The sequence below is a fragment of the Parambassis ranga genome, chromosome 22, assembly GCF_900634625.1.
Source record: "Parambassis ranga chromosome 22, fParRan2.1, whole genome shotgun sequence".
Classification (NCBI taxonomy): domain Eukaryota; kingdom Metazoa; phylum Chordata; class Actinopteri; family Ambassidae; genus Parambassis; species Parambassis ranga.
Window position 1 is genome coordinate 17,070,077 of NC_041042.1, and position 11,716 is coordinate 17,081,792.

An 11,716-nucleotide genomic window follows, 5' to 3' on the forward strand; every position below is an offset into this window, starting at 1 on the left:
GACTGAATGAGGCCGAGATGTTCCGTGTTGTTCAGATGTTGACTGTTGCCACGGTGCCTAAGTCTAAACATAACCTGGTCTGGAGCAGGTTTTCTTCAATAAACCCTGACTTTGTCTCTGACTCCCCCACTTTTAAAGACACCGGTTCACTTGCTCATTCGTTCACGTCTTATCAGGCACATTTTGTGGAGACTGAGTGAATAATGATCAGCTGACATGTTCTTTTATCAAAGGCCATGAGGAGGCTGGATCAGTGTGTTGGACCTCCTTCTTGAAAGAGGCGCCTGCAGAGCTGCGCCCTCTGTACTCCACGGGCTTCCGTAGTTCCCTCCGTCACGTGGAACCTTTGCAGGAAGTGACAGCAGCTGAACGTGCTGCAGTAAAAGGCCGCTCTCCAGTGTCCATACTGGAATTAAAATGTTTTAGATCGTTTGCGTTTATATATGAATGTAACCGTGTTGCATGTACTTCATCACAAAATGTTTGTTTTGTGATTTTTGACGTCATCAACAGCGCGACGGTTCTCAATCAGGTCGTCAGCAGACCTCTCTATCGCGCCTTTTCTTCATTTCTCTGCGGTCAAAGAAGAGTAAGAGGACTCGGACAGTGAAGCTGTTGCTGCTACAAGTGCTCTGTAAGTTCACCACTTTGTTCACATGTTAGCTACAGTTGGACCAATCCATTATTCACTTTCTTACCCGAGTTTATCACGATGTATTTATGACTTATTGATTATGAAAAAGCTGAACTCTGCAGCATGTTCTGACTGTTTGTATTGTCAGTAACAGAGGAGTCAGCCTCCGCAGCAGCTGGAGGCGGTTACACTTCCTTTATTTTGTCCCTTTACTAACTGACAATAAAACCTGAAAAGAAATAGCGTGTAGTTCTGATCTTGCTGGGCTTCCGTAGTTCCCTCCCTCACAGGTAGCTTGTGCAGGGAGCTGATGGCAGCTAAATGTGGTACATTACTGTGAACTGAGGGTCAGAACTTCCCACACTGTTCCAGGTGCACCAGGTTAAATTCTACATCATGACTCACTGAAATAATCGATTTATTCTGCTGTCTTCTGCAGGTGCTGGTTTAAGTACAGTTCTTCATCTGTGTCCCTGCTATCAAGAGCTGACATGAACCACAACAGTGTTTGTCTGGAGCGGGAAGCTTTCTGCTGCTCCATCTGTCTGGATCTACTGAAGGATCCGGTGACGATTCCCTGTGGACACAGCTACTGCATGAACTGTATTCAAAGCCACTGGAACAGAGAGGACGAGAGAAGAATCCACAGCTGCCCTCAGTGCAGGAAGACTTTAACACCGAGGCCTGTCCTGGTGAAAAACACCATGTTAGCACATTTAGTGGAGCAGCTGAAGAAGGCTGGACTCCAAGCTGCTCCCGCTGATCACTGCTATGCTGGACCTGAAGATGTGGCCTGTGATGTCTGCACTGGAAGAAAACTGAAAGCCTTCAAATCCTGCATGCAGTGTTTGGCTTCATACTGTAAGAAACACCTGCAGCTTCATTATGATGTGCCTCGACTGAAGAAACACAAGCTGGTGGAGCCCTCCAAGAACCTCCAGGACAACATCTGCTCTCGTCATGATGAGGTGATGAAGATGTTCTGCCGCACTGATCAGCAGTCTGTCTGTTATCTCTGCTCTGTGGATGGACATAAAGGCCACGACATAGTCTCAGCTGCAGCAGAGAGGACTGAGAGGCAGAGAGAGCTCCAGGAGAGTCTCCAACAAATCCTGCAGAGAGTCCAGGACAGAGAGGGAGATGTGAAGCTGCTCCAACAGCAGGTGGAGGCCATCAGTCGCTCTGCTGATAAAACAGTGGAGGACAGTGAGAAAATCTTCACTGAGCTGATCCGTCTGATCCAGAAAAGAAGCTCTGATGTGAAGCAGCAGGTCAGATCCCAGCAGGAAGGTGAAGTGAGTCGAGTCACAGAGCGTCAGGAGGAGCTGGAGCAGGAGATCACTGAGCTGAAGAGGAAAGCTGCTGAGCTGGAACAGCTCTCACAGACAGAGGACCACAACCACTTTGTACACAACTACCGCTCACTGTCAGCACTCAATGAGTCCACACACTCATCCAGCATCAACATCCGTCCTCTGAGGTACTTTGAGGATGTGACAGCAGCTGTGTCAGAGCTCAGAGACAAACTACAGGACACTCTGAGACAGACGTGGACAAACATCTCACTGAGTGAGGTGGATGTTTTACTGTCAGAACCAGAGCCACAGACCAGAGCTGGATTCTTACAGTATTCATGTGAACTCACACTGGATCCAAACACAGCATACATACAGCTGAAACTATCGGAGGGGAACAGAAAAGTAACATGTGTGACACGACCACAGCCTTATTTTGATCATCCAGACAGATTCACTGACAAGTTTCAGGTCCTGAATAGAGAGAGTCTGACTGGACGTTGTTACTGGGAGGTGGAGTGTGGAAGAGAACGGTTAGTTTTTGTAGCAGTCACATACAAGAGTATCAACAGTGAAGGGAGCTATAAAGAATGTCTATTTGGACAAAATGACAAGTCTTGGGCTTTATATTGTTACCCAAGCGGGTACGGATTTTGTCACAACAACATCTACAAAGAGGTCCCAGTTTCTCGTTCCTCCAGAGTAGGAGTGTACCTTGATCACAGAGCAGGTATTCTGTCCTTCTACCGTGTCTCTGAAACCATGACTCTCCTCCACAGAGTCCAGACCACATTCACTGAGCCCCTCTATGCTGGAATTATGATTTATCATACTGGATCCTCATGTGAGTTGTTGAGAGTGAAGTAGAACAGATCAATCATAGAGGTCATGAGTGAATAAAGGATTGTTTCATCATTATTCCATGTGTCAGCCTCACAGTCATTGTTTTAGGGGCACTTCTGCCCCCTAGTGGTTGTACTGTGTATGACAACTTGCTGCACTGAAGCCTCTGTTTACTGTGAATGTAAATACATGTTGTGTGTTCTCACTGTGCTGCTCATATGTGGCTGTTTTCACAAATGTGCTCTCAGTGCACAGCTGGTAGCCCTCTGTTGTAAAGGAAAAGGAAATTGTGGTATCTTCATTGTTTGTCTTTTAAAAATAGAATTTTTAGCTTTAGTGAACCTCGGCTGATCCCTCTGGAGTAAGCAGAGGTGGATGTTTGCAGTTTTTCTTTCATGTCCTGGGGACAATCCTACCGTTTCCAAAGGTTTGTTGTGACAGTCTGTAAAATGTTGGAGTCGTCCTTATTACACTCTGATTTCTCCAGCAGATTTTGAGCAGTCTGCACCGCCTGCCTGTCCACCTTTCAGCATGTCTTTGAACTCAGCACTGACATACTGAGAACCTGAGATGACAACATCAGGAATAACATGCCTGAAAAACATGTCTTTTATAATGACAACCATGACACTGATTCTAGTGGTGTCTCTCGGTTTGGGGACTTCAGGGAACTTTCAGCAGGTCTTGCTACATTGCAAACATACTCATGTATGTTCAGTGAGTTTGAATAGCCTGATAACCCTCCCTCTGCTCTGCTGCCAGGCAAAGGTAATAATCTCTTCAGAGAAATAACATTTCACATATGCCATTAGAACCACGGATATATTAAAAATATCAAACATTTCCCACCTTTAAATTGCCTTCTGGAAAATGCTACTCCTACAAATTTCAAGATAGAGAAACCATTCAAAGCTTAAAATACTTCAAATATCTTGGTCTTCAAAACTTGTATACAGAATTTGGAAATTCAGCTCCGTCTTCAAATGGCAGGTGATTAAAGATGAAGTGGTTTTTGAGGTCTCTTCTGAGTTTAACATTAGTGTGTATTGGGTGGAATGTTGGGAGCCAGAGTGGGCCGAATCTTCAGCAGAGTGGAGAGAGGCTGAGGAGATGCCTAAAAAAAAATCTCTAACCTGTGCTCAGGCCTGAACCTTCCATCTAACTGGGATCATTTTTATATCGGTTTGAAGGAACACTCGTTAGCTTTCTGACGGTGTGACTCTTAAAACTGAACACCAGACCGTTTTGCCCTGACAGCCAGCTGTTCGAGGAGGGTGCCGGTCAATCTTCCATTAAGACATAATGTAAACCAAAACCCAGGAACCTTTTTGTGACAGTCCTATACTTCCTCATCTGTGTCCCTCCTTTGAACACTTCTGGTAGGTGCTAAACTCTAACCAATGCCACAAAATCTAATCTTTAAAAATAGGAACCTAGTAGACTGTCCTGTTGACTTGTGCCCTTATTGGTCAATGCATAAGGCACCTTGACCCTACATTTTTACTACATCAGAATCAGAATGTCAGGGTTCGTCTCAGGAGGAGGAGGACACAGATGCAGCACACAGAGTGGTTAGCTTGCTAGGAGTCTTTATTCAAAGCCACACGGACAACAGAGCAAAGACCAGAACACAAAAACACACTTGAAGTGGTAACTCAGGCTAAAAGTCAAAAACTTAAACTAACTTAGCATGGTACATAACGTGGCAAGATAACAAAAGTAAAACAAGAAATCTAAATCAGACTAGAACCTAATCTGAGCTTACTGCAAATTGAAACCAAAAAACAGGCAAAAGGCCCAACGAGATCATAACATGGCACGGCAAACATGAGATGAACAAGGCATTGCATCACACCTGGAGTCATGGCAGGGACAATCCCTCAGAAGAGCCAAGGACAGAAACAAACCCTCAACAGAGACAAGACGAACTAGCACCCGGTGCAAGGAAGACACAGACTAAATACATGGGACCAGGGAAGACAACGAGACACAGGTGGCACACATTAGGGCAGGTAATCACACAAGGAGGAAAACCACAGGAAGTAAAGCACAAGACAAAGCACAAGGACAGGACTATCAAAATAAAACAGGAACACGAGACAAACACCCCAAGGACAAACACCCCAAGGACAAAACTCAAGAGCTAAACAAAAACCCAGAGAAACTAAACACAAGCCTACAACTACCAGGATAACAACAATAAGTGAGCACAAGATAAACAGTAACTCAAAACAAGGAAAACAAAACACAGGGTCATGACACAGAATCAGAATCGTGTTTAGTAAAAACAAAGTAAACAATGTAATCTAAAAATAAGGTAATACAATGAACATATCAGACAGATCATACAGTTCATACACTTAATGATTAAGTAATCCCAACAAATAATAGCTTATGTATTCTCTATTGTTTGGATGATGATGATGATGATGATGATGATGATGATCGAATGATAAACAGAAATGTGAATGTTACAGTCAAAGCTTACCATCTGCAGTGTTGCACCAACCACTGTACTTCCTGTTGGTGTAACTAATGTGGTTGTTTCTGTTAGTAACATGGCTTATTTTGTTTCTCAGTCACAGCACAATCACCTGTAGTGCTTGCATGTTTTAGATGATCAGAAGTTCAGTGATAGCAGTCATACTGTTGAAGATTAATGAAGGATTATTTGCACTCACTACTCACTTAAATATTATTAGTCTGTGTTTTGTACACTGGCTGTATATCTAAACAACAATGAAGTGTGGCTCTGTCTAAGTGTTAAGTCTTTTTAAAGGATCACAACTGGAGAGTGACTGAAGTTCAATGATGATCTATTCCACAAGAGAATGCAGCAGCACAATAAAGTGTAGTGGATGCATCATTTTCCAACATCCTCATCATTTATGAATGGATGTTATTATTTTAAGGGGTCTTCTAAGATCACTTTCTGTCCTTGTGTGCAGGTTAGTGTGTGTTCACTAACTGTTAGCAACATTTTCTAGTTTCTGTCATTAGTTTGTCAATCAATAGATAACAGCTCATTTCCTGTTTGTCTCCACCTTTTGTTGAAGAAGGACTGAAGAACAAATTGAACCACAGATATTGCCAGAGAAGACACCACCCCTGTGTCATTTGCAAACACATTATCAGTCACAAAAGTGAAACTATTGTTTCAAACCAGACGAACCCACTGCTGTGGAAGGACTCATAAGTTTGGATCCAGGTGAGTATTATCATGGAATTTACTGATTTTACACACACTGCCTCAATATTTGATGAATTTGTTCTGATGATAAAATTCAGACCACTCACACTGTTTTATGAATTAAAGTGCATTTGACTGCAGTCTGATTATGGTATATTTGAGTTTGTTTCTGTGTCTTCGGTGCCCTGTGTTTAACATGCACACAGAGGTGAAGCAGCTGATAGCTGACGTCTGTCTGACCTTATGTGGCACAAATTAACCATGACCCAACACTGTGGACTGAAGTTTCCTGTTTTAACTTGGCCTGTATTTTACCATTACTATTAATAGTCCATCCCACTAGGGGTTAGATTGTTAATTCCTTTACCACAGTATCAGGTCATTAACAAATTTACAAACACAATGTTGATGAAGATTCTCAGTCATTCAGGTCGTTTTTATTCAGAAGGTTGAAGACAGGCATCTGGACTTGTAGAGTTTCCTTGAAGACATTTCGCTGGTCCACCAAGCAGCTTCATCCGTTCTACAATGTATCAGGCAGGACATTAAGGACGACTGTCTGCTATGTCATGAAAGGAAATGATTATGTTTACCTCTGTTTTACTGCAGATATTAGTTCTCATCATGGAGGCTGAAACTGATGCTGAAATTAGACAAATACTGCAGAACAGTGATCAAAGCCTGGCTGCTGCAGAGATCAATGAAGTTTTGGAAAGGCAGAACAACATTTCACTCAACATCGCCATCACTGGAGAGACTGGCTCTAGTAAATTTCACCTTTATTAATGCCTTTAGAGGTCTAAATGATGAAGATGAAGGAGCTGCACTCACTGGTTGTAAGGAAACTACCAAAGAGGTTACAGCATACCCCCATCCAAACTATCCTAATGTGACCTTCTGGGATCTCCCTGGTATCGGCACCACCAACTTTCCAGCTAAAAAATACAAAAAGAAAGTTGGACTGGAGAAGTTTGACTTCTTCATCATAATTTCAGCTAACCGCTTCACAGAAAATGATGTCAAACTCGCTCAGGAGATCAAGAAGATGAAGAAAAACTATTCACACTCGCACGCACACCTACAGGCAATTTAGAGTGACCAATTGACCTAACATTCTAAAAACGTGCTTGTTAGAATAGAATATTCTAAGAAGCACAACTTTAGAATTGGTCACTCTAAAGAATGAGGGAGGAAGCTGGAGAAAACCCATGTATACTTTGTCCGCTCAAAGATCGACAGTGATTTAGATAATGAAAAGAAATTCAGGACCAACTTCAACAGAGAGAAGACTCTGACAGACATCAAGGAGGACTGCATTAAAGGTGAGCTTTTTAAGCTTATGTTATCCTGTTACAAACATTACAATGCAGTTCAATGCATAGGCTAATGTTACAGTGGGGGTTCTGAGGGTCCTCAGCTTTTCTGTGGACCCTATAATTTATAAAAAAAATAACTTTTGAAATAAAGGATGTATCCAAAGTACAGTTGATCCAAAGTATATTCTATTCTAACAAGCGCAACTTAGAATAGGCTTCAGCTCCCTGTGACCCTGCACTGCAGAATCAAGCAGATTAATGATAAAACAATGGTAAAATCTGAGTTGTGTTTTGATCTTTTTTCTAACACAGGTCTTCAAGATGCAGGTTTGAGTCTCCACAGGTCTTCCTGGTGTCCAGCTTTGAGCTCCATGAGTATGACATCTCTCTGCTACAGGAGACATTCGAGACAGAACTTCCTGAACACAAGAGGAACGCTCTGCTGATGACCACACCCATCACCAGCCTGGAGATCATTGCTAAAAAGAAAAAAGCTTTTAAGTCTCAAATTAAATACTGGGCTGCTGCATCTGCAGCTGGAGCAGCTGTTTCTGTTCCTGGTCTTTCTATTGCTGTTGATGTAAGCATACTGATTGCTGCTGTCACACAGTATGGGTTGGCCTTGATGTTCCAACAATGAAGAGGCTTGCTGCCAGAACAGGTGTGTCATATGATGATCTGCTTGCTGTCATTGTTTCACCCACTGGCTGCAGCAGAAGTCACCTCTGCACTTGTCCTCAGAGTGATGAGCTCACTAGCTGGTAGGACTGTGTTATGGCAGTAGAGGAAGGATCCAGGTTCATTCCAATAATTGGAATCCAATAGCAATGGGCCTCTCTTATATCGCAATCTACAGAGTTCTGAGTCACATCCTTAACACACTTGCTGAGGATTCAGAGAGAGTCTTTAGAAAGGCTTTTGGTTCTAAGTGAATACCTGCTGTGCATTTTAACCAATATGTGTTCATAGTTGATCAGTGTGTCAGAGGGCCTCAGCAGGTCTCTGTTTCTCTTTCAGTGCAGAAACAACAAAGTCCAGACGCCTTGCTTCAATCTTCTCTATGTATTATGACCTGGACGACTGAGAATCTTCATCAACAACATTCCTCAATGTTTTAATCTTACCAACTGTGGTGTAACATGGTGTGTTCTCCAACTGGTCTAATGAAGTGAGTGAACGGGTCACAGATGATCCAATGAATCCAAAGTCAACAAATCTAGCAGAGACATTTTCCCTTTAAATTTCTTCATGTTCTCTGTGGTGTTGCTGTCACCCACTGTCTTTTTTTTTTTATCTTTTATTATCAAAAATTTCCTTAAAATATTTACAGAAAAGTCAAACCATGATATACCATTATTTCAATTTAACAAAAAGAAACATTCAAAATATACTAAACAGAAAACTCTTATTCTTTTATCTCAAGTTCAAAAATTAAACTAAAACAGGAAATAGAAAAAACAAAATCTTCAAAAATTAAAGTATACTACACCCTCTTCCAAATGAAATAAACTATGCCCCTCCAAGAGTGCTTCCTTCACCTTTCCCTTGTCCCACATCACCATGGTGCGTATATACAATTGAAAAGTGCTTTTGAACACCCCCCATGGTGCGACTGGGTTGTTAGATTTCCTGTGTGTGTTTCTGGATGTGTATATTGCATGCCTTGCAAAAAGTCCTGCCGTGTTTCTTATTGTTTGTCCTTTCTTGTTTTTGTTTTTTTCCCCGAACAGCAAGAACAGTCTCCATTCCTCCTCCTGCTCCCAGTAGCCGTTCGCCCTGGCCTCCAGTAGGTCTCTGAGCCTCCTCAGGGTGGCGCCGATGGCGGGGCAGTCAAGGAAGAGGTGTTCCAAAGTCTCCTCGGCTGCCCCGCAGACGGCGCAGCCCCTGCTGAATGCCTCTTTGTTTATTTGGTGTAGCACTATTCCCGGGTGTATCTTTCTGTGCCTTCTGTGTCTGAAATCCATTGTGAGGACATTCCCAGGGGCCACGCCGCCCCTGAGTGTGGCCCAGATCCTGTCCCCCCGGAGGCCAGGGAAAACTCTCCTCCACGCCTGGTCAGCCGCTGGTGGTCTCCTCTTGTTCCGTGTGAAGATGTTGTATAGCCCTTTTGTGGTGATGTCTTGTAGACTTTTCTGGTCCTGTCGAGTATAAAACTCACAAGAGAGTCGGTTAGTTGTTCCTGGCTGCCTCCCCCCCCTCAGCAACCGTAACCAGCGCCGAGGGACAGAGGCAGCCAGTTTATCACACACATCCAGAATTTTTCCTTTTCTAAAAACTATTTTCTCCCTCCTTAGGATGGCCAGGATCCCCGCAGCTTCTATGCCACCGGCCGGGTCGACAATGTCCCCAAGCCGGACTAAACCAGCTCGTTCCATGGCGGCGCAGACCACCTCCCTCCCTCCCCAGGTAACATCTGGGTTGTCAAAGAGGGGCTGCGCCGCTGCCTGGAGGACACCGTCGACCCTTGCTTCCAGCAGAGGCCTCAGCTCAGCCCACGCCGCCATGATCTCCTCCGCCAGAGGGTCCACCACTCCTACACTCCTTGGTGAACGCCTCTGGCAGAGTGCCCACAGGTCCAAGGGCGGTCCGAGACACAGATCCTTTGCAATATAATTTTTCCAGATGAGGTTATTGTTTTCTAAGAGTTTTTTGATTATTTTGATCCTTAAAGCTTTTTTCCTGGATCCGATGTCTATTAGTCTCAGACCGCCCCTGTCCTCGGGCTGGATCATGACGTCATGGGCGACCTGGTTCATGTTAGACCTCCACAGGAAGCTGCCGATGGCTTTGTTAATGTTGCTCTCCTGCTGCGGGGACAGAGGACAGACAGCCAGGACATGGTTTACAGTGGACATCATTAGTGAATTTATTACAGTTATTTTTCCTTTTATCCCCAGCTGTCTCTGCTTCCACAGGTTAATTATGTTCTTGATTTTCCCTGTTAAAATGTCCCAATTTTTTTGATTTGCTCTCCCTTCATCTTTCCCCACCCACACCCCCAATATCTTTATTTCCTCTCCCGCATTTTGAAACCCCCATGTGTTGTGTATGCTTTGTGCTCCCCCACACATCATTATTTGTGTTTTATTAATATTCATTTTTGCACCCGATGCTTTACAAAACGAATCTATCGTGCCCATCACCTCATTAACACTATCTTTATCTACCACCGTGATATTTGTGTCGTCTGCGTACTGCACAATCTTGCAGCACGCAGACTCTCCCACTCTAATCCCTCTAATATTTACATTCCGTCTGACCGCTTCCGCCAGAGGCTCTGTCACCAGGGTGAATAGCATGGCAGACAGCGGACAGCCCTGTCTGATCGATCTGCTCAGCGGAAACGCACTTGTGCACGTGCCGTTTATTTTGACGCAGCTGGTGGCTCCGCTGTACAGTGTTTTGATCCAGTTAATGTACCGCTCTCCAAAGCCCAGCCTCTCTAGGACTCGCCATAGAAAGGTGTGCTCCACACGGTCAAAAGCTTTTTCAAAATCTACACTCAATAAAAAACCCCCCCGTTGTGCACATGTGTTTGACCAGGCATCTGACGGCCAGGACAGAGTCAGAAATGTCTCTGCCCGGCACGCCATATGCCTGTGTCTCACCCACCACCTCCTCAATAACCCTTTTCAGCCTGTTTGCTAAGATTTTCGCAATTATTTTAAAATCCGTATTTAAAAGACTTATTGGTCTGTAGTTTTCTAGTTTGTTTTTATCCCCTTTCTTTTTATACACTAATGTTATTATCCCTTTTGCAAAATTCCCCGTTGTTGTTTTCCTTCTTTCTAAGACCCACTGTCTTAGGTGTGTTAATAAATAGCAGCTTACCCCCATGACAGATTGACAGCCTCACAAATATGAAGCCTAAACAGCGCCCCCTAGTGTCTTGCTGCTGTATATATAATGAGTCAATTAACACTGACAAAGGCTACAAAATGACAGAAAACTGGAATATCAATACATTAATATGTCAAATAATAATAATATATCACTATAATATATATAATATCTCAACTTCTGGGCACCTGGCCCACAGAGTGTTGGCTGAAGAAATTTCTGGCCCTGGCATCGGGTTTAAAAGCTCTGACAAATCAGAGATACTGGTTGAAGAAAACAAGTTTACACTTGCTTCTAAGACTTGGTAAGAAATATCAAGTTCTTCCTCTGCACAACACTTGGTTTGTCAGTTTAGTTTTTCTGATGTTTATTTACATCTGTGATCCACTGGAAAGTCTGGATATTTGGACATTTACTACATTATCAGTAGATCAGTAGACATTATCGGTAGATGATAACTATAAAAAAGTGAATAAAAAGTTGATAACAAATAATAAATTCCTCTGCTTTCCCATAGTTTACTCTCTTGTAGTTTTTTTATTTACAGTGCTAATTTAAATTTTGTAATCAATCCTGTAGGATTATTTCTGCACAAATA

General features: G+C 43.2%; 1 protein-coding gene across 1 annotated transcript; it reads left to right on the top strand.

Moving 5' to 3' along the window:
* The first annotated feature begins 343 nt into the window (after positions 1–343).
* LOC114428072 (tripartite motif-containing protein 16-like) lies at positions 344–2,847 on the top strand. Its single transcript, XM_028396400.1, has 2 exons — positions 344–634; positions 1,074–2,847. The coding sequence occupies exon 2, from the start codon at positions 1,126–1,128 to the stop codon at positions 2,794–2,796; it is 1,671 nt and encodes a 556-aa protein (XP_028252201.1). The 5' UTR covers positions 344–634; positions 1,074–1,125; the 3' UTR covers positions 2,797–2,847.
* The last annotated feature ends 8,869 nt before the right edge of the window (positions 2,848–11,716 follow it).